Source organism: Somniosus microcephalus, chromosome 20, assembly GCF_052327205.1.
Source record: "Somniosus microcephalus isolate GS21.2 chromosome 20, FLI_Smic_1.0, whole genome shotgun sequence".
Classification (NCBI taxonomy): Eukaryota; Metazoa; Chordata; class Chondrichthyes; order Squaliformes; family Somniosidae; genus Somniosus; species Somniosus microcephalus.
Window position 1 is genome coordinate 59,671,669 of NC_141006.1, and position 27,985 is coordinate 59,699,653.

Sequence of the window (27,985 nt, forward strand, 5' to 3'; positions counted from 1 at the left end):
CTGAAAATCCAGATACACCACATCTACCAGTTCCCCTTTGTCTACTCCACTAGTTACATCCTCAAAGAACTCCAATAGGTTTTTCAAAAAGGATTTCCCTTTCGTAAATGCCTTGAGGCATTTCTGGGAGATGTGAAGTGCTGGATAAGTGGTGCTCTGAGCTGTTGCAGGTATAGGGCCAGGTCTGGCACTGGACAGGAGGTGGAATTATTGCTTTGTGTTGTGATATTTGCTTTTATTGATGGAAATTTGATTGACATCTTCCGGAATCCTAGAGCATATAGAATCATAGAAACATAGAAATTTACGGCACAGAAGGAGGCCGTTCGGCCCATCGTGTCTGTGCTGGCCAAAAAAAGAATTATCCAGCCTGATCCCACTTTCCGGCTCTTCATCCGTAGCCTTGTAGGTTACGGCACTTCAAGTGCATATCCAAGTACTTTTTAAATGTGATGTGTGTTTCTGCCTCTACCACCCTTTCAGGCAGTGTGTTCCAGACCCTCACTGTTCTTGTCAACTCCCCCCTAATGCTTCTATCAATTACTTTAAATCTATGCCCCCTGGTATTGCCCCCTCTGCTATGGGAAATATGTCCTTCCTATCCACTCTACTGTTCTTCTGAATGGGTGGAATAAAAACTGTTTTCTGAATCTTTGGTGTTCAGTTAACAGTTTTTGAAATTTCAAGAGAGCTTGGGCTCAAAACCGGATAACCGGTAGCCCTACCCAGCAAGCACCTGGGACCTGTGTGAGTAAGTGTTTCCTGTGCCTTTTGACCTGAATATCCAATTGCTATAACCTCACCTTCCTGCCGAGGAAGCCCATCTTCCAGTCACTCCAGGATGAAGCTTTCCCTCATCTTCAAAGAATTTTCCATTGGGAATAATTTGCATTGTTGGTTCTGACATTGACTTTTCTTTTCCATTGTGAAATTATTTTGGACCCCGGCTTCTGTTGAGAAGATTATGGACTTGTTTTGCATCTTGGGATATTTTCAATGTTAAAGGTTGTGTAAGACTGCAAGTTGTTGATTGATGAAGTGTATAGCATTTTGAGGAGCAGAGAGAAATAAACCGTTTGTTTTTCCGTTTTGACTTCCCGTCCCTCGCATACTGTTTAAGAAATGTCTGGTGAACCAAGAAAGGGAGGCAGTTGTGAAATTTAACCTTGAAAGTCCAGAACAGAGATCTTGCAGCCAGAAAAAAGGTCGATTCAACTTTTTTAAGGAATGCAGAAAAACAAATTCTTGACATTTCAGTTCCTTGACATTTCTTTCAGTCACCACCTAATGTTCCTTGTTTTGTGTTTGTGTAGTGCATCACTATACAGCACAGCAAGTTACTAACCTGTACATAATATAAAGTGCAATGATGATAAGAGAGAGATAGAAAGAAAGAACTTGCATTTATATAGCACATTTCACAACCTCTGGACATCCCAAAGTGCTTTACAGCCAATGACATGCTTTTTTGAAGTGTAGTCACTGTTTTAATGTAGGAAATACTGTGGTGTATGTAACCTGTTCCACCTTAAGAGAACTACCTTAAGAGATGTACTACTTTCTCTTGGCTGCTGTATACTGTAGTACCGGTGGTGACCACACCGGTATATAAGCGTTGTGTAGTGATTTACTGGGCAGTTCAGCCCTGACCTCCGAATAGTAAAGCCCTGTTAAAGTTATTCTTGTGGTCTGTGTCCAGCGATTTATAATAAGCATAACTGGGACACACAGACTTAACAGTGGCGACGAGTCCGATCTTACCCTGCGGCAGTTTTACATCCAAGGCAGCTTCGTCCTCAGAACAGGCGTCGAGAAGAGGCATCCGCCCTCATCATCCTGCTGAGCACCATCGCATGGGTAAGCCGATCAGCGACACGAGCAGAAAGTCGGCCGCGTTGACTGTGGAGTGGGGGAGGGAAAACGGAGGAAAAAGGGCGGAGAACTCGACCACGGCCGGTGAAAAGGGCCGGGCTGCAATCGAGGCCGAGAGGCGCAGCGACTGGGGCAGCTTAAGGCATGAGAGCCGCGGAGAACTCAAACGCAGCCGGTGTAAAGGACCGGGCTGCATGCGGGGCTGAGAGGCGCAACAGCAGGGGAAGCGTGAATGCCCACGGGAACCGCGGGGGAGTAAAAGCAGCGTTGGGGAATTGAGAACCGCTGGGGAGGCGAGAACGGCAGCAGCACGGCAATCGCCATTGCAGCCAGCGGGGGAAGAAGGCAAACGCGGGAATCCGCCATTGTAGTCGGTGGGGGAAGAAGACGAGCGCGGGAAAGACCGCCAAGCGCGGGAAGCCGCCATTTTAGTAGGCGGGGGAAGAAGACAAGCGCGGGAAGCCGCCATTTTGAGAAAAAGAAAAATTTAAAAACTTGCAAGGATGCCTAAACATGGGAACATTAATACCTTTGATAGCGATATCGAAGATTGGACCACGTATGTAGAACGCATGGAAGTTTATTGTAAAGCAAATAAGGTACCAGATGATGAGAAAGCACTAACCTTATTAAGCTCAATGGGTGCGAAGACATACGGGCTATTGAAGCACCTTCTATCACCAGATAAACCGGCGGATCAGACTTTCGCGAATATTGTTACTGTCCTGAAAAATCATTTAAACCCCACGCCGCTGATGATAGCGGAACGATTTAAATTTTACAGAAGAATGCAGCTGAAAGACGAAAGCAACGCTGAATTTTTAATTGAACTGCATAAGCTATCAAAGTACTGTCAGTTTGGAACAGGACTAGCAGATGCGCTGAGAGATAAATTTGTGTGTGGATTGTTAAAAGAAGGAACACAAAAGCGACTGCTTGAGGAGAATGATCTTACGCTTGATAAAGCTGTCACTATTGCAGCATCGCACAAAGCCGCAGCGAGAGGCACTGCGGAAATGCAGCTACGGTCACCGGAACTCCGCACCAATCAAATGGTCTTGGGTACAGTAAAATGTTATCGTTGTGGAAAGACAACGCACGATCAGAACCAGTGCTGGTTCAAAAATCAGGAATGCAGAAAATGTGGCAGGCTTGGTCACATAGCTAAAGTATGCCGGTCAGGAAAGAAGACCAGCAACAAAAAGTCACCGCAGGAAAAGTACAGAAAGGTACACAAGGTGACCGAGAACAGTTCGAACGAACAGAAGTCAAATTCAGACTCCAGCAGTAATGAACTGGGTAGTCTAAGAGTACACAATGTTGGTAATGAAGCAGACCTCCAAACAATCTGGGTCACACTTCAGAGAGCAGGAGTCCAAGTGAAGATGGAATTGGACACTGGATCGGCATTGACGGTCATGAATAAGCAAGATTACAAAAGGTTATTCCTACATATTCCCCTACAGGATACGGAGATTGTATTGAAAACATACACGGGGCAAAGAGTATACCCCATTGGGAAGATAGAGGTAAAGGTGGTCCATGTGGTAAATCACTGTTTGTATTCCACTGTGTACATGCCTGGACATGCCTCGGCTGACTCCTCCCACAAGTCCTAGTATAAAGGTGACTGCTCCCCAGCCCTTTGTATTTCTGGACCGGTCGACCACTCGAGGCAGACCTTCATTCTTTTGTTAATAAAAGCCTTTAGTTACTCTCTTAACTCTCAGTCTTTTATGAGTAATTGATAGCGCATCAGTCCACAAGGGCAAAGAAAGCCGAGGAATGGACTTATATGTGCTACCTGAGGGAGGTCCACCACTACTGGGACGGGAGTGGATTAGGAAAATAAATATGGACTGGCATTCCTTAAAAGCACTAACGGTAGATTCCGATAAAAAAGATGTCAAACCTAAACGATTGTCCAGAATATTGGACGATGCTAAAGAGGTGTTCCAACAGGGACTGGGAACACTGAGAGGAATTACGGCAAACATCAAGGTTGAAGAACATGCAAACCCGAAATTTTTCAAAGCCAGACCGGTACCTTATGCGATACGACCTGCTGTGGCAGCTGAGCTGGAAGGGCTAGAACGTTCAGGAGTACTGTCTAAGGTAGACTGGAGTGAGTGGGCCACGCCCATTGTCCCTGTCATGAAGCGTTCATTGAGCAACAAGCCGGAGGAACCGGGGAAGGTTCGCATCTGTGGAGATTTCAAGATCACTGTTAATCCGGTGCTTCACACGGTGCAGTATCCGCTTCCGCGGATTGAGGATATCTTCGCTTCGTTGTCTGGCGGGAAACACTTCACCAAGATAGACCTGGCGCAGGCGTACTTACAGATGGAAGTTGAGGAAGAGTCACGCAAGTATCTCACGATCAACACGCATAGAGGCTTGTACCGGTATAATAGACTGGTTTTTGGAGTGGCATCGGCTCCAGCAATTTGGCAGAGGGCCATGGAGCAGGTATTACAGGGAATTCCAGGCACACAATGTTACCTGGACGATATTCTGATTACAGGAGATGATGAGGAGGAACACCTTGCAAATTTGGAACTGGTGCTCACCAGATTAAAAGAATATGGACTTCGAGTTATCGCCAGAAATGTGAGTTCTTTCAGAAGCGGATCTCGTACTGTGGTCATGTCATTGACCAGGAGGGGCTTCATAAGTCTCCTGACAAGATCGAAGCTGTTGTGAAGGCTCCCGCTCCGGATAATGTATCCCAGTTGAGGTCGTTCCTAGGGTTGATTAACTATTACCATAAGTTTCTGCCAAATTTATCCACGGTGCTGCACCCGCTGAACGCTCTTTTGCAGAAGGGAGTACCATGGAAGTGGAGCGAGGACTGTAAGAGGGCCTTTCGCAAAAGCAAGGCATTGATCACCTCAGAGGAAGTGTTGGCTCACTTCAACCCAACGCTGCCTATTCGTTTGGCTTGTGATGCTTCTCCATATGGTATTGGGGCAGTACTCTCACACAAGTTGCCAAATGGCCTGGAGAGGCCAGTCGCGTTCGCATCCAGATCATTGACCTCCGCTGAGCGCAACTATGCTCAGATAGATAGGGAGGCTCTCAGCCTTGTGTGGGGAGTAAAGAAGTTTAATCATTACCTGCAGGGCCAAAAGTTTACGCTTCTGACAGACCACCAGCCGTTGGTATCCATTTTTAACCCTAAGAAGGGTGTTTCGGTGATGACAGCACAGAGACTCCAGAGATGGTCCCTTTTCCTAGGGGCACATCAATATCAGATTGAATTCAAAGGTACAAAGCAGCATGGTAATGCTGATGGGCTGTCGCGCCTGCCACTACCTACAGAGGAGGAGGCACCGACGGTTGACCCTGTTGAGTTATTTCACTCGACCATCATCGAATGTTTACCAGTCACCAATGCAAGTATTGAAAGAGAAACCAGGAACGACCCGACACTGTCCCGGGTCTACGAAGTGACAGTGAAGGGATGGCCAGCACATGGTGATCCACTGTTACCGGCATTCTCCGCAAGACGAGAACAGCTGTCCGTCTGTCAAGGAACATTGATGTATGGAACAAGGGTGATTATTCCTCCTAAGTTAAGAGAGAGAGTTCTAAAGGAACTGCATGAAGGTCATCTGGGGGGAGTCAAGATGAAAAGCCTTGCTAGGGCTTATGTGTGGTGGCCGGGTATCGACCAACAGATAGAGGATCTGACGAAAAGCTGCTCAGGGTGCCAAAAAGTGCAAAATGCACCTCCGATTGCACCGCTGCATCCATGGGAATGGCCTTCAACCCCATGGCAACGTGTACATATTGACTTTGCTGGTCCATTCATGGACTCCATGTTTTTAATTGCGGTGGACGCACATTCTAAATGGCCAGAAGTGATTAAGATGACTACCACTACCTCGGAAAAGACGATCGCGGTGCTAAGAACGATATTTGCAAGAAATGGATTGCCAGAACAAATATGTTCAGACAACGGACCGCAGTTCGTGTCAGAAGAATTCCAGAAATTCATGAAGAAGAATGGGGTGAAACATTATACCTCTGCCCCATATCATCCGGCTACAAACGGGTTGGCCGAGAGATTTGTACAAACGTTCAAAAAAGCAATAAAGGCCATGAGCGAAGATCAGATTCCACTACAACACAAGGTGGACAAATTCCTACTGGCATATCGAAACGCCACTCCTGCAGTGACAAACCAAAGTCCTGCCATGATGTTCTATAACAGGAGGTTGCGGTCCAGGTTGGACTTGTTAAAACCAAATGTGCGGTGGGAAGTTGAAAACAAACAGTTCCAGCATATAAATAACAAGACCACTCGGAGTTTCGAAATAGGACAACCAGTGTTAGCCCGGGACTATAAAAACGAGAAATGGCAATCTGGAACAATTCGGGCCAGACAAGGACCCCTGATGTACACGGTAGATATTGGTGAAAATGTAATACGGCGTCATGCTGACCAACTGGTAGAATCGAGAACAAGGGTCGAACCCAGGGTTACGGCAGAGACAACCGTGGAAGAAGTTAGTGAACCTGAAGCATCTACCTCAGAAGTGAATGTACCTGATGATGATGTCCAATCCATAAGAGATCAACTAGATGAGTCACCCCAGCAATGAGAATCAGAGACCCCTGAAAGGCGTTCTCCAACTCGGATCAGGAGGCCTCCTCAGAGACTGAATCTTTGAACTGTTTTGCATGAAGTTGTGTATATATATATATATATATATATCTATATGTTATTATGTTATGTTAAATGGGGATATAACTGTTAAGCTAAAAAGGGAGGATTGTGGTGTATGTAACCTGTTCCACCTTAAGAGAACTACCTTAAGAGATGTACTACTTTCTTGTGGCTGCTGTATACTGTAGTACCGGTGGTGACCACACCGGTATATAAGCGTTGTGTAGTGATTTACTGGGCAGTTCAGCCCTGACCTCCGAATAGTAAAGACCTGTTAAAGTTATTCTTGTGGTCTGTGTCCAGTGATTTATAATAAGCATAACTGGGACACACAGACTTAACGGGTCACCCCTCAGCCTTCTCTCTCTTTTTCTAGAGGAAAGAGCCCCAGCCTGTTCAGTCTTTCCTGATAGTTGTAAACCTCTCAGTTCAGATTAATTGGATTGTGCTGTGGAGGGGAGGGAAGTGTCTGCAACAAGCTGGGAAATCCCCACTCCATGGTCCCATGTGTCGCTGGGCGCGCGTTACGATTTTTGTCCGGTGGTGTCAGCTGTCGAGGGCCGTCATCGAGGAGAAAGCGTCTAACAAGGTCGCCTGGGCAACCCTGCTGGTGTTGCGATGATTGTAGTCGCTTGGTACAGTCAGAGCCAGTCACTGTGGGATGCTGTTTGTGTGTGTGTGTGTGTGTGTGTGTGTGTCTGGCTAACTTTGAATGCAGTTAGCTGAGCTCTTTGTGTACGTTTTTTTGTTTTTCAGTAACAAGATTGAAAAGGAGAAGAAAGACCGTGCCAAGCAATTTGGATTGAATCGTTCAGAACTTAGTCCCGCAGAAATCGCAGAAGATTTGGAGAAGGAGCGAAAGATGTTCCAACTCCAAATGTGTGAGGTAAGTTGGTGACACAGGTTATTTAAGAAACAAATCCTTTTTTAAAAATCTATCTGTAATCCTAGAAAGAAAGAATTCATTTATATAGTGCTCTTTGTGACCTCGGGACATCCCAAAGCGCTTCACAGCCAATGATGTAGTTTTGAAGTGTAGTCACTTTACGCCCACCTGAGAGGGCAGACGGGGCCTCGGTTTAACGTCTCAACCGTAAGGCGGCCCCTCTGACAGTGCTGCACTCCCTCAGTACTGCACTGGGGCAGTCAGCCTGGATTATGTGCTCAAGTGGGACGTGAACCCTCCGCCTTCTGACATAGAGGTGGGAGAGCTACCACTGAGCCAAGGCTGACCCCAATCTACTGTACATCCTCCTATTTACTGTATAGTCCTATTTACCGACGGTATATCTATACCAAAAGTTGTGTTAATATGTATCACACCAGAAGGTGTTACATTTGCAAAGTCTGTATCACATTTGCACTTGATTGGTTCAAATAACGTTTAATAAATGCCAGCAAATCACAAACCATTTTTAAGAAAAAAAAACAATCTTTCTCTTGTTTTTTGCTCTCATTACATAGAATTTTACAGCACAGAAACAGGCCATTTGGCCCAACTGGTCCACATGAGCCTCCTCCCACCCTACTTCATCTCCCCCTATCAGCATATCTTTCTCTTCTTTCTTTTCGTGATGATCCCATGGCATTATTTGAAGAAAAGCTTATCGTTCTCCTGGTGTCCTGGCCAACATTTGTCCTCCATCAACATCACCAAAAACAAATGAACTGGATATTCAGACATTTCCCTACGTCACAACAGTGGCTGCACTTCAGAACTCCAAACCATAGTCAACACCTTCACTGAAGCGTACGGGAGCATGGGCCTTACACTAAACACCTGTAAGACAAAGGTCCTCTACCAACCTGCCCCCGCCACACAGTACTGCCCCCCGATTATCAAAATCCACGACAAGGCCTTGGACAACGTGGACCACTTTCCATACCTCGGGAGCCTACTGTCAACAAGGGCAGATGTCGACGACAAAGTCCAACACCGCCTTCAGTGTGCCAGTGCAGCCTTCGGTCGCCTGAGGAAGAGAGTGTTTGAAGACCAGGACCTCAAACCCGGCACTAAGCTCATGGTCTACAGAGCAGCCGTGATACCCGCCCTGCTGTATGCCTCAGAGACATGGACCATGTACAGCAGGCACCTCAAAGCACTGGAGAGGTACCACCAACGCTGCCTCCGCAAGATTCTGCAAATCCATTGGCAGGATAGGCGCACCAACGTCAGTGTTCTCACTCAGGCCAACATCACCAGCATCGAAGCTTTGACCACGCTCACTCAGCTCTGATGGACGGGTCACATTGTCCGCATGCCCGATACGAGACTCCCAAAACAAACGCTCTACTCGGAGCTCCGGCACAGCAAGAGAGCCCCAGGTGGGCAGAGGAAACACTTCAAAGACACCCTCAAAGCCTCCTTGAAAAATTGTAACATCCCCACCGACACCTGGGAATCCCTGGCCCAAGACCGCACAAATTGGAGGAGAAGCATCTGGGAACACACCGAACACCTTGAGTCTCTTCGCCGGGAGTAAGCGGAAGCCAAGCGCAAGGAGCGCACGTCAACCCATGTACCCCACCCACCCGCCCCTTCAACCACCGTCTGCCCCACCTGTGACCGAGACTGTAGGTCCCGCATTGGACTCATCAGTCACCTGAGAACTCATTTTTAATGTGGAAGCAAGTCATCCTCGGTTCCGAGGGACTGCCTAAGAAGGCTTCAAAAGTACTTAATTGGCTGTAAAATGCTTTGAGATGTCCTGAGGTTGTGAAAGGTGCTATAGAAATGCAAGTCTTTCTGTCTTTACATGAATGCAAGTTCCTTTCTTTAGTGTCAACACTCCATGGCTGCCTTCGTATTGTGTATCACTTCCTGTTTTGCTCACAATGCAAATGGACAAGAAGTTAAGAAGAAAATCCAAATAAAGTCTTTTTTTCTTCTTGTGGTATCTTTGAGCACAAAATGGCTGCTTTATTTGCCTAGAGAACAGTAAAGTCCTGCACTGTAAAGTCATTCTCTGAATGTGAAGTACTTTGACCTGATTCTCCGAGACATTATAAGGCACTAGATTAATTGCAAGTTCCTTTCTCTCTATCTACCTACTAACAGCATGGAGCAAATCATCTCCTCTCTGCCCTCCACTTTTGCAATCAATGTCACTCCCAACTTTTCCCCATTGTTGATGGCTCCATGTTATCGATCTGCAGAATCCCTGGTTCATACTTGGGGAAGTGAGGGTGGGGGAATTCCTCAGACTGTGAACTGATTGCACTTTGTTTGTTTTGCAGTATCTTCTCAAGGTGAACGAAATAAAGATTCGAGAAGGTCCTGACCTCCTCCAGAGCCTCATCAAATACTTCCACGCTCAACAGAAGTAAGTCATTTTCCGCTGACCTCTACAAGAGGTTGGCATCGCTAACCAAGGAGGATGGGAACAGGAGGAGGCCATTCAGCCCCTCGAGCCTGTTCCACCATTCAATTAGATCATGGCTGATCTGTATCTTAACTCCATTTACCCCCTTGATTCCGTAACGCTTAATACCCTTAACCTAACAAAAATCTTGTGATCTCAGTCTTGAAATTTTCAATTGACGCCCCCCCCCCCCGGCCACAACAGCTTTTTGGGGGGAGAGTGTTCCAGATTTCCACTACCCTTTGTGTGAAGAAGTGCTTCCTGACACCACCCCTGAATGGCCTGGCTCTAAATTGAAGGCTATGCCCTCTAGTTCAGTACACCCCCCACTAGAGGACCTGCAATATCTCGGGCAATCTTTAACTTTGACTCGAATCTTAACTCACAGATTAAGTTTGGGGTGTGACTGAGGATTATTTGAACAAGTAGATTTAACATTTCACGTCAATCACCCCTGCATCTGATCGGAAACATTAACCCTACTTCTCACTCTCTCCACCGATGCCGCCTGACCTGCTGAGTGTTTCCAGCATGCACTCTTTCTATTTCAGATTTCCAGTACCTGCAGTATTTTGCTGTTTGTTTTAAAGTCACTGTTTTAAAGCTGGATTTCAGCCAGTGTAGAATTTTTTAATGAGTGCAATGTGCTGTAATCTCCAGTGAGCTTTGTGCTGATGGAGGTTTGGCAGTAACTGAATGAAGTGATGTAGTTGCCGGGGAAGGAGTTTTCATTGCAGTGAGGCAAAATATTACAATGCAGTCCACTTTTATTTAATCTTTTCAGTTTTTCTTCCCTCCCCTGCTAAAGCAGCTGGGTTTCGCTGGCTGAGTTTTTTTTTCCCCCAAGTGCCTGTTCCTCCTGTCTGATCCCAGGCAGTGAATTTAAACAGGTCATTCCACCTTGGTGGGCATCGCAGTCCCACCCTCTCGGCACACGTTCTCTCCCACAGGGCGTTGCTGGATAGCGATTTTTAGGTGTGTGACCTCTCTCCTCCCCTGCCCCTGGGAGTAAACTGCCAGCGCAATGATTTGAATCTGTCATGTGCGGGCCAATGCAAAGCTTGTTGCTTACCTTTTTTATGCAGTTTTTTTTTTTCTCAAAAGTTTTTTCCAGGATGGTCTCAAGGCAGCTGAAAGCTTGACTCCTTTCGTAGAAAGATTGGCCGTGATTGTACACTCGGTGAGTATTGTAGCATCATAGAAATGTTGTTCCAAAAAACCAATTGGTTCATGTTCCTCCACATGGGAGCCATCAACTCTAATCCCATCTCGCTGCTCTTTCCCTGAACACCTTTCATATTTTACCTCATCAAGTGTTTGAAGTTCCCTCTTAAATGACAAAAAATGGTCTCCGCAGAAAGAACTTGTGTAATCAAACCTTTTAAAAAAAATCATTCTTTGGAATGTGGGCATTGCTGGTAAGGCCGACATTTATTGCCCATCTCTAATTGCGCTCAAGCAGGTGGTGGTGATCTGCCTTGAACCGCTGCAGTGCGTGTGGTGAAGGTGCTCCCGCAGTGCTGTTAGGGAGGGAGTTCCAGTATTTTGACCCAGCGATGATGAAGGAATGGAAATATATGTCCAAGTCGGAATGGTGTGTGACTTGGGAGGGGAATTTGGAGGTGGTGGTGTTCTCATGCACCTGCTACCCTAGTCCTTGTGCAGAATGTATCTGGTCTGGTACCTGCGGTTCACCTGTATACCCAAGTTTTTCCTGTTCGACACACACACAAATAGTGCATAGAGAGGAACTGTTTTACATGAGATTTTATCTCAGCAATGCATCCTGATTTTTCTTCCCTCTTTTGAATGGGCTGACCCCATACTGGGATTCCTCCAATACGTCCAGTAGCTTGCCCAAGTAGCTGTTCTTCAAGTGTATGCCTGAGTAGACATTTTCAGCAAGCTATTTGACTGTGAAGTGCATCACAGCCAAGCCAATTCTCGGGGTATGGGCGTCGCTGGCAAGACCGGCATTTATTAGCCATCCCTAGTTGTCCTGAGGAGATGGTGGTGAGCCGCCCCTTAACCATTGCAGTTTGTGGTGAAGGTGCTCCCACAGTGCTGTAGCAGTTTGAGGGGCTCGCTAGGCCCCTTCAGAGAGGCAGTTCAAAGAGTCAATCATGTTGGTGTGGGACTGGAGTCACATATAGGCCAGAACGGGTAAGGACGGCAGGTTTCCTTCCCTAAAGCGACATAGTGAACCAGCTGGGTTCTTGCAACAATCTGACAGCTTCATGGTCGCTGTTTACTGATATGATCACATTTTACTTCCAGATTCTTTTTATAAATTGAATTGAAATTCTCACACTGCCACGGTGGGATTTGAACTTGCATTCTCTGGATTATTAGTCCAGGCCTCTAGATTAATAGTCTAGTAACATAACCAATACACCACAATCTGCCTTGTTTCAAAGTTACTGACAGCAGTAGGGAGCAGGAACCTTGCCAGAATTTGCTTTCTCCCTCCCAGAGCCCAGGGTCACCGACGCCTAGGATTGAACCTGGGACCTCCCTGGATGTGTGGCTTCGGTTCACACCATTGTTGCCAACCCTGGCTGGGCATATTCCTGGAGGTGTCATCACATGACCTCTTCCCCTCCAACAACCCAACCCCACTCCACCCCTCACACGCCCGCCACTGGTCGCCCAATACATCCATCACCGTGGCGCCCCGCCTTCCCACGACCAATTGTAAAGCGAACAGACTCTTCACCCAATTGGATGATTCTTGACCAATCAACCTTTGCTCCCATCTACAATATTTTCATAACTAATAAAAAAGGTATTCAAAGGAAATGAGAAAATGCGGGGTTGCTCACAGCAGTGTCCTGAAGATTAATCTTCAAGACTCCAGGACAATCCTGGAGTGTTGGCAACCCAAGTTCACACTTGATGGTGCATTTACAAAACTGAGCCACGGAGAGAACCAAATAAATGTATTTAACTAGCATTGCCCCACACTGGGTGAAGTTAGACAGATTGAGGTGAGAGACTGGAGCTTATATCCCTCTATGAATTGCTGCCCTTGGTCCCCTGGTATAGCCAATTATTGCTGTTTAATCACTATATTGGCTCCTGTTTCAGCCATTTCCTTGTTTTTCTGGCTTGCTTACATCTTCCAGATGTTGGTACCTGGCTTGAACATAGGAACAGGAGGAGGCCATTCAGCCCCTCGAGCCTGTTCCGCCATTCAATGAGATCATGGCTGATCTGTATCCTAACTCCATCCACCCACCTTGGCTCCATATCCCTTAATACCTTTTGGCTAGCAAAAATCTATTGACCTCACATTTAAAATGACTAATTGAGGTGGCATCTACTGCTTTTTAGTGGGAGAGAGCTCCACACTTCTACCACCCTTTGCGTGACGAAGTTTCCTAACTTTTTTCTCTCCTGAATGGCCTGGCTCTGATTTTAAGGTCCTCTTGTCCTACATTTCCCCCCCGCCCCCCACCCCGGGTCCTACACCCGCAGAAACAGTAGCGTGATTGGCTGTTGCTCTGTCATGTGTTTTGTGAGCACATCCTCTATGGGAACTGGGATCGTGCAAGAGTACCCTATTCAAACACTGACTGAGTAGTGAAAAGCAAATGTGTGTCCTTGGCTCAGTTGGTTTGTATCCCTCGCCACAGTTGGTTTGTATCCCTCGCCAATACTAAGCTGACCATTCAGTCCTTCACTGAGGGGCAGCTATTTTTCAGGGGCGATCTTAAACTGAGGCCTCGTCTGCTTGTTTAGGTGCGCATAAAAAGAACCTGCATTTATATAGCACCTTTCACAACCTCTGGATGTCTCGAGGTGCTTTACAACCAATGAAACACTTTTGAAGTGTGGTCATGTAATATAGGAAACGCGACAGCAAGACCCCACAAACAAATGCGATAAATGAACAATAATTTGTTTTTAGTTGTTGGTTGAAGGATAAATATTGGCCAGGACACCGGGGAGAACTCCCCTGCTCTTTGAGATAGTGCCGTGGGATCTTTTACGCCCACCTGAGAGGCGGGTGGGGCCTCGGTTTAACGTATCATCCGAAAGACACAAATCCCCAGTACTAGCTTATTAGGGAGTTCTCTGGTTTCCTGGCTGACGATGCTCTCTGAACAAATAACTCCCCCATCGAGATTAACTGGTCATTCACGTTACTGCTGTTTGAGATGCCGCTCATTCAAAATGAACTATTGCAATTGCCTATATTCTAACTGGCCCTGTTTCATAGTTCCTGCACTCCAATGTATTTTAGTGTGGAAGCATTTTGAGATGTCCCAACAATGCGATGAAGTACTACATAAATAAAATTCTCATCCTCGTGTTCTCATGGCCTCATCTCTGTAACCTCCTCCAGCCCTACAACCCTCCGAGACCTTCCAATTCTGGCCTCTTGCACATCCCCGATTTTAATCGCTCCACCATTGGTGGCCGTGCCTTCAGCTGCCGAGGCCCTAAGCTCTGGCTTTACCTCTTTCCCCTTTCCTCCTTTTTAAGACTCTCCTTAAAACCTACCTCTTTGACCAAGCTTTTGTTCACCTGCCCTAATATCTCCTTCTTTGACTCGGTGTCAATTTTTGTCTGCGTACGCTTCTGTGAAACGCCTTGGGACATTTTACTATGTTTAAAGACGCTATATAAGTTGTTGTATAAATGCTGATGTTGTAATTATTTGGACATCGTGTGGTGAAGAGTTGAGTTGGCTGTGAGTCCCTTCTTTCCAATAGTCAGTGACCAATTACTGACGCTCGGTATTTATGCTCACTGTACTTGTGATATCAGAGCCGTGAACCATGAACCTTCAGGGGAAGAGTGAAGAAGGTTGAACTTTTTTTTTAACAAAGTATTCTGACCTACCTGTATGTTAACCTGTTGTGTGCTGGCTGAGACCCCTGTCAGATGGGCAGATTTCTTCTTGCTTTAACAAGTATCTTCTTCCTGTTGGTCTGAAGCTGAAGCAAGCACAGGATGAGGAGATGAAACAGCTGACTCAGATCAGGGACTCCCTGAGATCGGTGCTCCAGGTGGATCACAAAGAGGTAGGTAGCAGTGGCACGAAGCATGCTCCTTGCACGGAGGTGTCTCGGAGGAGGACCAAACAGTGGATGTCAAGTTGGAGGGGGAAAAGGGAATGACCGGGTTAGAGGAGGGTCGAAGGAGAGGCGACTGGGCAGGAAGTTTGAGGGCAGAACTGTAGTGACTAAACGAGTGTCCACCAGTGGCGAATCTTTGGTCGCTGTCTTTCTCATTGTGTCATTTTCTTGTGAAAATCAAGAGGGAGACACGCAGAGAAAGAGGCAGCTGTAGAAAACTCTTGAGCAAGTGAAAATGACACGAGGTGGTACAAAAGGGATAGGACTGCGCACAGCCCAGGCACAGTCCTCTGCGTGCCGAGTCCTGATCTTTTGATCAACTTGTATTGACGTAGCACCTTCAATGTGGAGAAACATCCCACTGTGGCAGATCGCCACCTAAACGGGCGCAATCCACTTTTCCGTCCGTGGACAATAAATCGGGCACCTTGCCTTTAAGAAGCATGCTGCCTTTAAGGCGTGACAAAGGAGCGGGCGCCGCCCTCAGTGTGTACTCAAAAGCGTGGGTGTCGCCCTCAGGCTTTTCGGGTTTAGCAGAGAGAGGAGCTGGGGCAGCCATCTCTCAAGAGAATGTAATAAAAGCCATGTGTTCCTCAGATCGGTTCGGCCTCCATTCGTGTTCCGCGGCAGTTGCAACACCACGACACTTCAGAGACATAAGTGGATTGCTGAGTGAAAGGAGGAGATATTAGTGGGGTGACCAAGAGCTTGGTCAAAGATGTTGGTTTTAAGAAAGGCCTTAAAGGAGGACAGAGAGGCGGAGGGGTTTAGTGAGGGAATTCCAGAGCATGGGGCCTAGGCAGCTGAAGGCACGGCCGCCAATGGTGGGGTGAAGGGAGGGGGGTGGGTGTTCAAGAAGCCAGAGTAGATTTGCGTGGTAGATGGGCTGGGGTGGAGGCAAGCAATGCAGCCTCTGTGATGGAAAGGATGATAGGACGCTAAGGTTGCAAACCGTCTGGTTCAGCCCAAGATGGTGGCCGGGAGGGGGATGGAGTCGGCGGTGAGGGCTTGGAGTTTGAGGCGGGGTCCGAAGAAGCGGGCTTTGGTCTTCTCAATGTTTAGCTGGAGGAAATTGCTGCTCATGCAAGACTTGGACATCCGGCAAACAGTCTGACACCTCCGAGGAGGTGGAGGGGTTGAGAGAGGTGGAGGAGAGGTAGAGCTGGGCGTCGTCCTTGTACACGTGGAAGCTGACTTCATGTCTGCGGATGATGCCATTGAGGGACAGTGTGTAGATGAGGAGGAAGCCAAGGAACACTAGAATCATTCCTGGTTGGATGCTGCGAGGGGGGGGGGGAGCTGTAATTTGTTCTGGATGGAGGGGTAGGATGGGTTGAATGGCCTGTCATTCATATTAATCTTGTGATTAAACTCACAAGGAATTGAGGCACATCTAGAGCTTTCTGTCCATGTAGCTGGTCCATGCGCCCTCTCCCACCTTTATTACAATTATTTAAAGTTAGAAACCTTAGAAATCTTTTTTGTTTTATGCATATGTTTGAATTTTATGTGCGTCCCGTTTAATGCTCATTCTTAACATTCAGCGAATTGTATTTATTTGCTCTCTGATTCTGCTGGTGGGCTGGCAATGTCTGTTCAGGTGAGGTGGGGCTGCTGCTCAGTTCTACTTCCCATGTTTCGATTTTAAATCTTTGTTTCTGCGTTTTTAGGAATGTTTGAATCGGAAAAATTTCGGCTACAGCATACACCCGCTCCCTGGAAACCGTCTGTACGGCACGGAAAAATCCGGCTTTCTGTACAAAAAGAGCGATGGGTAAGAAATGGGAAGGAGCTGCGTTTTGTACATGTGCAGTCAGACCGGATAGAGGCCATCCTGTTCACCCGCCACCCTCCAGGAGCCTTTTTTAAAGAACAACACCAGGTCCTCAGCCTTAAAATGCCCTTCCCTTTTCGATCGATCTACCCATAAAGCCAAGATTGTTCTCGTTCGAGCAGAGAAGGTTAAAGGGGAGATTTGATAGAGGTGTTCAACATTGTGAGGGGTTTTGATAGGATAAATAAGGAGAAACTGTTTCCAGTGGCAGGAGGGTTGGTAACCAGAAGACACAGATTTAAGATAATTGGCAAAAGAACCAGGAGTGAGATGAGGAGAACTTTTTATGCAGTGAGTTGTTATGATCTGGAATGCATTGCCTGAGGGGGCGGCGGAAGCAGATTCAAGAGTAACTTTTAAAGGGGAATTGGATAAATACTTAAAAAGGAAAATTTTGCAGGGCTGTGGGGAAGGAGCGGGGTTGGGGGGGGGGAAGTGGGGCTAATTAGATAGCTCTAACAAAGAGCTGGCACAGGCATGATGGGCTGAATGGCCTCCTGTGCTATGGCCACCTTCTGTGCTGTGTGATTCTATGATCTTTTCACCATATCCATTAAACCCGTCTCCAGAAAGACATCCAGTTGTCTCTTGGACCTACTTGTATTCCTTTCAATGGCCATTCCCTAACTTATTCCACAATCCTTGTTGCTCTCTTGAATGGGGGAAAAAAACCAAGTTCCACCTGATTTTCCTCCTTACGCCACATCCCCTAATTTCTAACAGACATCACCTTGTCTAGGAAAACCTTCACCATAGTCAATATTCCTGGATGAACACTGTCAATTCCATTCCTACGGGTGAATTTTTGCTCTTTCTGCTGGGCGGAGCCGGGCAGTAACGGATGGCCCAGTGTTTTACACCCCGGCTGATTTTCGTTTCCTTTGCCTGTAGTGGGGTCATTACAGAGTTCGCCCTTTTCCAACCAGCCCAACTTCCTATCCTTTGTAACTTGGATTTTCGATACCTCATGACGCACTGGCCACCTTTTGCAGCAGCCAGCAGGCTGAGCTGATCCGACAGTGCAGCAGCACAGGTTCCCATTTGCCACCCTTTGTGAAGACCTTCTACAGCTGTGGAGAAAAGGACAGCAGCTGGACAAAGTTATGAATTCTGACTCCCATTCATGATTCAATTTGCTTCTCCCAATGCCTTGAAACCCGTCCTGTAATATGAAACGGTGACCGTTTCTGGACCTGACTCGGTAAAATGAAAGCTCTGTGGAAATGCACGGTGCGCCCCCCCGATGCCTGCCCGTGCCCCCATCTGCTGAGCTCCGTTGTAAATTTGTTGTTTCTGGTGCAAATGCTGCTCTCTCTTAACCGTCAGGATCCGAAGAGTGTGGCAGAAGAGGAAATGTGGAGTTAAATATGGCTACCTTACGATATCGCACAGTACCGTAAGTAAACCTTACGACATTGCACAGTACCGTAAGTAAACCTTACGATGTTGCATAGTACCATAAGTAAACCTTATGATATCAGACAATGCAGTAAGTAAAGCACTTATTTCCAAGGTTTTTCTTTTGCATTTTGTTATTGACACAAGTATCGCATGTATAATGAAAATCCTCGATTTTGTGTGCGTGTGTGACATGGCAGCGATGTACTCAATGGTTGAATAGCCCGCAGATGTTGGTTTTCAAAGCTTAGACCTGAATAGTGGCCGCTTGGACAAGCTACGAGGCACCTCAGTAAGGAGCAGAGAAAATTGGCAGGAGGGATTTGCTCACAATCCACTGCCCATTTTTCTCACTTGTTGAATTGTCTTGGGGTGGGGGGGTGGAACCCGAGTGACCTGTCGGGATATGCCGACAGGCTATGCTGCCTTTGCAATATAATCTGGAGAAAGAAAGAAATACTTGCATTTATAGAGCGCCTTTCACAACCTCAGGATGTCCCAAACGCTTCACAGCTAATGAAGTACTTTTGAACATGGCTGTCAGAAATGCGGCAGCCAATTTGCCCACAAAACAGCATCGTGATAATGACCAGATCATCTATTTTTAGTGATGGTGGTTGAATTAAATTACTCTATGCCCTAAAGATATTGGGAGTGAAATATTCAGGTTTTTTATTTTTGAAAATAAACAAGCCTGGGGTGAAACACTGGCCTCTTCACATGGGGAAGAGTTTTAAAGGGACATTTCCTTGTTGGCTCTGTATTATTGCTGTTTGTTCCTGTTCTGTATTTCTCATTTTTCTTTTGCAAATCTCTCTCAGATCAACAGGCCTCCGGCCAAACTCAACCTGCTGACCTGCCAGGTGAAGCCAAACCTTGAAGAAAAAAAATGCTTTGATCTTATAACACGTAAGTGTGATTAATGCATGACATGTAATGTGGTAAAGAAAGAACGAACTACCATTTCTATAAGCCCCTTTCACGACCTCAGGATGTCCCAAAGTGCTTTACAGCCAATGAAGTACTTTTGAAGTGTAGTCACTGTTGTAGGAAACGTGGCAGCCAATAAGCACACAGCAAGCTCCCATAAACAGCAAGGAGATAAATCACCAGTTAGTTGGCTGAGGGATAAGTATTGGCCCAGGACACCGGGGAGAACTCCCCTGCTCTTCAAATAGTGCTATAGAATCTTTTGCATCCACCTGAGAGGATAGATGGGGCCTCAGTCTAACATCTCACCTGAAAGACGGCACTTCCGACAGCGCAGTGCTCCCTCCCTCCCTCAGTACTGCGCTGGGAGTGTCGGCTTGATGCTCGGATTTGTAGAATCTGAGTTGAAGCTGTGCCGCTGCCCTTTAACCCCTGGCATCTCTTTTTCATTTTTGTGCAGATAATCGAACGTACCACTTCCAGGCTGAAGACGAGCAAGAATGTCAAGTGTGAGTAAAAGGATGTTTTTTGTATGACACTGTGTACAGTGGGACCCCTGTCATTTGGTATATTACCGTGTTGGAGAGTAGGAGGGCAGGAAGTCGAAGGCTGCCATTGCTAACTCGGTGAGTTTCTGATTGTCGCTGTTGAGCAGACTGGGCACAGCCCCGCACTGGGCACAGCCCCGCACTGAGTGATGCTCATGCAGGAGTGGTGTCTGCAATCTAGGGCTTTATACATCACCCAACTGGGCCATTGTCTGTGAGTGAAGCTACAAAGTATTCACCGCACAAAAACTGATCCATGCTGGTGTTTATGCGCCACATGAGCCTCCTCCCACCACTCTTCATCTCACCCTATCAACATATCCTTCTATTCCTTTCTCCCTCATGTGCTTATATAGCTTCTCCTGAAATGCACCCATGCTATTCCTGTGGTAGTGTGTTCCACTCTGTGTGGGTAAAGAAGTTTCTCCTGAATTCCCTATTGGATTTATTAGTGACTGTCTGTCTTGTACTGATGGCCCCTAGTTCTGGTCTCCCCCACAAGTGGAAACATTTTCTCTCTCTACTCCATCAAACCCTTTCATAATCTTATAGACCTCTATCAGATCACCTCTCAGTCTTTTTTCAAGAGAAAAGAGCCCCAGCCTATTTACTCTTTCCTGATGGGTATAACCTCTCAGTTCTGGTATCAATCTAGTAAATCTTTTTGCACCTTCTCCTGTGGCTCTATTTCCTGTTTGTAATATGGCGACCTGAACTGTTCATAGCTGGTTTTTAGTTCTGTGTGTATCGTGGCAGAAAGAAAACCAATAAAGGAAAGTAAAAGCTTGCATTTATATAGAGCCTTTTCATGACCTCCGGACATCCCAAAGTGCTTTACAGCCAATGAAGTGAAGTCACTGTTATAATGTCGGCAATATGGGCACAGCAAGCTCCTACAAAAGCAAAGAGATAAATAAGCAGATAATCTGTTTTAGTGATGTTGGTTGAAGGATAACTATTGGCCAGAACTCCCCTGCTCTTTCAATAGTGCCGTAGAATTTTTAATGTCCTCCTGAGAGGGCAGACATCTCATCTGAAGGACGGCGCCTCCGACAGTTTAGCACTCCCTCAGTACTTCACTGGGCATGTCAGCCTAATTCTTGCACTCAAGTTTCTGGAGTGGGACTTGAACCCACAACCTTCTGACTCTGAGGCGAGGGTGCTGCCCACTGAGCCACGGCTGACACCAATAGCTAATACGTCAAAATACGGACAAAAATATTTCATCTTTGCTGCGTGTGAATCTTGTGAAAGCAAATTTGTACTTGGCTAAAGATGACCTGTTTAATAGCTTGCTGGCACTTGCAGTCTAGACTGGCACTGAAATATATCCAGTGAGGCTGCATGCCCACAGGAGTGGTTTATTGCGGTATTGATCGAGTCTAAGCCAGTCCCAAGTATTGATGGCCTGTGCATGTGTCCTTGTGCTTTTAGGTGGGTCTCGGTGTTGCAGAACAGCAAAGAGGAGGCACTCAACAATGCCTTTAAAGGAGAGATTAGCAACGGCAGCAATGACACGGTGCAGGAACTGACCAAAGCGGTCATCGCGGAGGTCAAAGGGATGCCAGGAAATGAGGTGTGCTGCGACTGTGGGGCAGCAGGTGAGTGTCGCCTATCTGGAGCCTATCTGCCCCATTTTGGCATTGGGGGGTGGGGATTAGTCACCTTCATTAATGCCTGCAGACACCATCTCCAATGCATGTTTCTGCTTTGGGGGTTTTCTGTTGGGGGAGTGGGAATGTAGGTTGACTGTGCTTGCACAGCGTTACCTGAACACTAGGGGGCCCCCTGATGGGAGTAAGCCTACTGGAGCAATTGCACCCCAAGGTCTTTGAATGCTGTACCTTTGACAATGTTGCGGAGTCTAAAATAAATAAATATTGCTACATCAACTCGATTGCTTATTTGGACATAACAAGTAGAGCTTTTGAGCTCATCAAAAGGAAGGGTTATAGGTCAAAGGTACTTTGCTCCTCCCCCACTTCACTTGGTGAGACCCTGTCCAGATTGGTTGGATGTGTTTGGGTTTTTATAAAAGAGAGAAGAACTTGTGTCCATATGATCTATTATATCTCCAAGTGCTTCACGTACCACGCTACATGACTACCATTTGCCCAGAGCAAGATCCCACAAATGACCATGAGATGAATGACCAGTTAAATCTATTTTTGCGATGTTAGTTGAGGGATGAATGTTGACCATGGCACTGGGAGAACGTCCTATTCTGTGGGATCTTTAATGTGTGCCTGAACCTGGGCTCTGCGTAGTGCCACCCCTCTGACATTGCAGGACTCCCGCCATATTACCGTGGACTACCAGCTTAGAGTGTGAGCTCAAGTCCTAGTGCAGGGCTTGACTCCCCAATCCTTGAGGCAAGAGTGCTACTGACTGAGCCGACCACACCTGCGCACACACACACACACACACACACACACATCTGAACCTATTCAGACCAACTGATGAGTAAGGATTGGAACCATTAGCCCCTTTCACTGTACCTACCTTCACCTAAACTGATGGAAAGCTGACTGAAATATGCAAAGTGAACTGGTGGGAGTGCGGGAGGATGTAGAGTAGTGGAAAACTCTGACAATATTCTTCTAAATATAAGATGGATACACTTGGCTTGAGCTCCTCCAAAACACTGCTGCCCATATCCTAACACGCACCAAGTCCAGTTCACCCATCATCCCGTGCTCGCTGTCCGTCACGGCTCCCATCCGGCAACGCCTCAAATTTAAAATTCTCATCCTTGTTTTCAAATCCCTCCATGGCCTCGTCCCTCCCTATCACTGTAACCTCCTCCAGCCCTACAACCCTCCGAGATCTCTGCGCTCCTCTAATTCTGGCCACTTGCGCATCCCCGATTTTCATCGCTCCACCATTGGTGGCCATACCTTCAGCTGCCTAGACCTCTCCGCCTCGCTACCTCTTTGACCAAGCTTTTGGTCACCTGTCCTAATATCTCCTTATGTGGTTTGGTGTCATTTTTTTCTGAAGGCTCCTGTGAAACCCCTTGAGACATTTTACTACATTAAAGGTGTTCTATAAATGCAAGTTGTTGTTGTTGGCTCTCTGCCAGCTCCCAATAAGGAGCTAGCATTGGACATGATAGGCAGAAGAATGCCTATCACTTGGGTCACATTGTCCCTATGCTGATTCCAGGTGTCAGTAGGTGCTGCCTCCACTAGGGAGGTGAGATCCTTCTTTTTGATGCATCCTAGATGGATAAAGGCATGGCCGCCAATGGTAGAGTGAAGGAAGTGGGGGATGCACAAGAGGCCAGAGTTGGAGGAGCTAAGAGACCTCGGCGGGTTGTAGTGCTGGAGGAGGTTACAGAGATGAGGAGGGTTGAGGCCACGGAGGGATTTGAACATTAAAGTGCAGGTAAACCCAATGGCTGCAGTTGAGCTGGCCAAGTGTTTCCGAGCTTGGATGGATTTGCATACCTGCTCCAACATCTGTGGTGGGCTACATTGGGAAGCCGAGAATGGGGGAGACAGGTTGAAAGGGGGTGGTATGTTGGATACAGCTGGACTTTGTTCAAAGGTTTTGATGTAATGGCTGATTATACTTGTGTTCTGTGTTGCAATTAAGTGCAAGTAATCCCATTGCTTCCATTCTAGATCCGACTTGGCTCTCCACCAATCTGGGCATTGTCATCTGCATTGAATGTTCTGGGATTCATCGAGAGTTGGGTGTACACTATTCCAGGATACAGTCTCTCATGTTGGATGTACTGAGCACGTCTGAACTTTTGGTACGTTAGAATCTCCCTACCCCAGGTTTTCTCTCTCTCTCTCTACCTGGAAGGACAAGGGCAGCAGGCACATGGGAACACCGCCACCTGCAAGTAGCCAACCATCATCAGTGAGCCTAATTGTCAAAGAAAGACTTGCATTTCTGTAGAGCATTTCACGACCGTGGGACGTCCCAAGGCGCTTTACAGCCAATGAAATACTTTTTGAAGTGTCGTCACTGTTGTACAGTAATGTAGAAAACACGGCAGCCAGTTTGTGCACAGCAAGTCCCACAAAAAGCCATGTGATGATGACCAGATAATTTTTTTTAGTGATGGTTTTAAAATTAATTCCTGGGATGTGGGCGTCACTGGCAAGGCCAGCATTTATTGCCCATCCCCAATTGCCTTTGAGAAGGTGGTGGAGCCACCGCCTTGAACCGTTGCAGTCCACGTGGTGAAGGTACTCCCACAGTGCTGTTAGGGAGGGAGTTCCAGCGACTGTGAAGGATTGGCGATATTTTTCCAAGTCAGGATGGTATGTGACTTGGAGGGGAACTTTGAGGTGGTGATGTTCCCATATGCCTGCTGCCCTTGTCCTTCTAGGTGGTTGAGGTCGTGGGTTGGTTGGGAGAACTCCCCAGCTCTTCTAAATTGTGCCGTGGGCTTTTTTCTGTCCACCTAAGTTTAACATCTCATCTGAAAGACGGCACCTCCGACAGTGCAGCACTCCCTCAGTCCTGCACTGGGAGCGTCAGCCTAGATTTTGAGCTCAAGTCGCTGGAGTGGGACTTGAACCCACAACCTTCTGACTCTGATGTGAGTGCGCTACCCACAGAGCCACAGCTGACACCTGGTGTCAGCAGGTTATTTGACTGTTGGGGCATCGCAGCCAAGCTTGACCCTCATTATCGGAGACTTTTTTGATTTAGGTGTAGGATCCATTATTTTTTATTCCTCCCTGCCAACTCACCCAGGCTGGAAACTCTGGGACCAATTATACTGCCCCAAATTGACGTTCGGTAACCCAGCACGGACCAAGGTTCAGACCTGGTACACTCCTGTCCTCTGGCTCAGCACCTTGTCACGTTGATTGTTAACCCCGTGAATCATCGAGGAACATTTCATCCTCACGCTGATGCTTCTCTACCTCCCCATCGCTCCGCTCCTCTCTCAGATCGGGTCGAGACATGTGCCAGCTCCGATGCCAAGGATTCAAGAGGCACAGTGGCTGCAGGGCGAGATGCTGTGACAAGTGTCTGTGTCTCTTTCACCGACTTCGCGAAATGAGTAGAGTTATGTCCAACTCCTTATACATGGATGCTCCTCTGGCCAGTCACCTCGCCCAAATGTCATGGACTATTCAGCTCTGGAGGGCATCACATGTGAGCCCAACATGCAAACACTTCCCAGTCAGCAGGGGTGAGAATTCTGTCGTCTTTCTCTCCTTTTCCCTCCCCCAAGTCAATTGCAGTTGTCCGACCCTACCTGTGATCAGCTAACTCGGTACAGACCAGAGGCTGAATCTGGGATCTTCCTAATCTGTCTCGCACACAGCGTCCTTAAGTGGATCCCATCAGAGGAGTTCCTAGCAGACTGAACTTCCTTTAGATTTAAATATCCTACGTCTTGTGGTTTTTGCTCATCGCACAAGTTGAAGGAGCTTTTCACGGCACAGGTTTGCAATGACTTTATCCCGAGTGTAGCTAAACAGACAAAGAATGCTCCTTATTCCTCTGATCACGCGAGGTCTCCTCTGGACGGGCTATTCGTGCTGTGTTTTGGAAACTAAATGCTGCCAGGTGACATTTTGCCACTGAGTCTTGGCTCTGTGCCCATTCACTGAAATCCTCGAGCAGCAATGAGCACTGGTGTTGCTGGCATGTAACGTGGGTGGGTGGGCGTGTGTGGTCTAGGTGACTCGTGAGCTTCAGTGGGTCTGGGTGGCATGGTGTGTAGGTGTCAGGTGGCACGATGTGGGTGGGAGTGGCACAGTGAGGGGGCTGGGGATGGCATGGTGTGTGGGCCATGTTTGTTCTTTGACTAATGATTCAGTAAGAAACAGCTTGTTTAACAAAAAAAGCAACAATTGCAACCATAATAGAATTTGAGTACAGGAACAAGGATGTCTTGCTGCAGTTATACAGGGCCTTGGTGAGACCACATCTTGAGTATTGTGTGCAGTTTTGGTTGCCTTATCTGAGGAAGGATGTTCTTGCCATGGAAGGAGTTCAGCGAAGATTCACCAGGCTGATACCTGGGATGGCAGGAATGACATATGAGGAGAGATTGGGACGATTGGGCTTGTACTTGCTGGAGTTTAGAAGAATGAGAAGGGATCTCATTGAAACTTATAACATTTTGACAGGACTGGACAGACTAGATGCAGGAAGGATGTTCCGATGGTCGGGGAGTCTAGAACCAGGGGTCACAGTCTAAGGATAAGGGGTAAGCCATTTAGGACAGAAATGAGGAGGAATTTCTTCACCCAGAGAGTGGTGAACCTGTGGAATTCTCTACCACAGAAGGCAGTAGAGGCCAATACATTAAATATATTCAAGAAGGAGTTGGATATATTTCTTAAGGCTAAAGGGATCAAGGGGTATGGGGAGAAAGCAGGGACCGGGTACTGAATTTGGATGATCAGCCATGATTGCATTGAATGGCGGAGCAGGCGCGAGGGGCCGAATGGCCTACTCCTGCTCCTATCTTCTATGTTTCTATGTTACAGTATAAAATGCGCATGACAAGACTGACTTGCATCATCCATCACCAATCAAACAATACCGAGGAGTGGCATGGTGTGTGTGTGCAATGACATGGGTGAAGGTAGCAGCGTGTGGGGGTTCAGGGGGTGGCAGCGTGTGTGGGGGTTCGGGGGGTGGCAGCGTGTGGGGGTTCAGGGGGTGGCAGCGTGTGGGGGTTCAGGGGGTGGCAGCGTGTGGGGGTTCAGGGGGTGGCAGCGTGTGGGGGTTCAGGGGGTGGCAGCGTGTGGGGGTTCAGGGGGTGGCAGCGTGTGGGGGTTCAGGGGGTGGCAGCGTGTGGGGGTTCGGGGGGGTAGCAGCGTGTGTGGGGGTTCGGGGGGGTAGCAGCGTGTGTGGGGGTTCGGGGGGTAGCAGCGTGTGGGGGTTCAGGGGGTGGCAGCGTGTGGGGGTTCAGCAGGTGGCAGCGTGTGGGGGTTCGGGGGGTGGCAGCATGGGGGGTTCAGGGGGATGGCAGCGAGTGTGGGGGTTCAGGGGGTGGCAGCGAATGTGGGGGTTCGGGGGGTGGCAGCGTGTGGGGGTTCGGGGGGTGGCAGTTTGTGGGTGTTCGGGGGGTAGCAGCGTGTGGGGGTTCGGGGGGGTGGCAGCGTGTGGTGGTTCGGGGGGTGGCAGCGAGTGGGGGTTCGGGGGGTAGCAGCATGTGGGGGTTCAGGGAGTGGCAGCGTGTGGGGGTTCGGGGGGTAGCAGCGTGTGGGGGTTCGGGGGGTAGCAGCGTGGGGGTTCGGGGGGGTAGCAGCGTGTGGTGGTTCGGGGGGTGGCAGCGAGTGGGGGTTCGGGGGGTGGCAGCGAGTGGGGGTTCGGGGGGTGGCAGCGAGTGGGGGTTCGGGGGGTGGCAGCGAGTGGGGGTTCGGGGGGTGGCAGCGAGTGGGGGTTCGGGGGGTAGCAGCATGTGGGGGTTCAGGGGGTGGCAGCGAATGCGGGGGTTCGGGGGGTAGCAGCGTGTGGGGGTTCGGGGGGTAGCAGCGTGGGGGTTCAGGGGGTGGCAGCGAATGCGGGGGTTCGGGGGGTGGCAGCGTGTGGGGGTTCGGGGGGTAGCAGCGTGGGGGTTCGGGGGGTAGCAGCGAATGCGGGGGTTCGGGGGGTAGCAGCGTGTGGGGGTTCGGGGGGTGGCAGCGTGTGGGGGTTCGGGGGTGGCAGCGTGTGGGGGTTCGGGGGTGGCAGCGAGTGGGGGTTCGGGGGGTGGCAGCGAGTGGGGCTTCGGGGTGGCAGCGTGTGGGGGTTCAGGGGGTGGCAGCGTATGGGGGATTCGGGGTGGCAGCGTGTGGGGGTTCAGGGGTGGCAGCAAGTGTGGGGGTTCGGGATGGCAGCGAGTGTGGGGGTTCAGGGGATGGCAGCGAGTGTGGGGGTTCGGGGTGGCAGCGAGTGTGGGGGTTCAGGGGTGGCAGCGAGTGTGGGGGTTCGGGGGGTGGCAGCGAGTGTGGGGGTTTGGGGGGTGGCAGCGAGTGGGGGTTCGGGGGGTGGCAGCGAGTGTGGGGGTTCGGGGGGTGGCAGCGAGTGTGGGGGTTCGGGGGGTGGCAGCGAGTGGGGGTTCGGGGGTGGCAGCGAGTGGGGGTTCGGGGTGGCAGCGTGTGGGGGTTCAGGGGATGGCAGCGAGTGTGGGGGTTCAGGGGATGGCAGCGAGTGTGGGGGTTTAGGGGGCAGCAGTGTGCGGGGGTTCGGGGTGGCAGTGTGCGGGGGTTCAGGGTATGGCACGGGGTGTGTAGGGGCTTGGGTTGGTTTTGCGCCCAGGTAACCATGAGGACACTAATCTATTTAACTACTAACTTGCTGTGCATTCACCGTGT

General features: G+C 48.5%; 1 protein-coding gene across 4 annotated transcripts in view; it reads left to right on the forward strand.

Annotated features, from left to right (window-relative positions):
• Positions 1-27,985, forward strand: part of LOC147103322 (arf-GAP with SH3 domain, ANK repeat and PH domain-containing protein 2-like) — a 100,124-nt gene that overhangs the window by 43,123 nt on the left and 29,016 nt on the right. For all 4 annotated transcript variants that reach the window (XR_015072940.1, XM_085962806.1, XM_085962805.1 and 1 more), the window contains exons 6-15: positions 7,301-7,430; positions 9,782-9,867; positions 11,011-11,086; positions 14,850-14,936; positions 16,661-16,764; positions 18,151-18,220; positions 19,044-19,131; positions 19,613-19,661; positions 21,135-21,301; positions 23,327-23,460. Coding sequence is in view for 3 of the 4 variants with exons in the window: in XM_085962806.1 (XP_085818932.1) it covers positions 7,301-7,430; positions 9,782-9,867; positions 11,011-11,086; positions 14,850-14,936; positions 16,661-16,764; positions 18,151-18,220; positions 19,044-19,131; positions 19,613-19,661; positions 21,135-21,301; positions 23,327-23,460 (991 nt within the window). In the remaining variant the exon portion in view is untranslated. The remainder of the gene's footprint in view (positions 1-7,300; positions 7,431-9,781; positions 9,868-11,010; positions 11,087-14,849; positions 14,937-16,660; positions 16,765-18,150; positions 18,221-19,043; positions 19,132-19,612; positions 19,662-21,134; positions 21,302-23,326; positions 23,461-27,985) is intronic.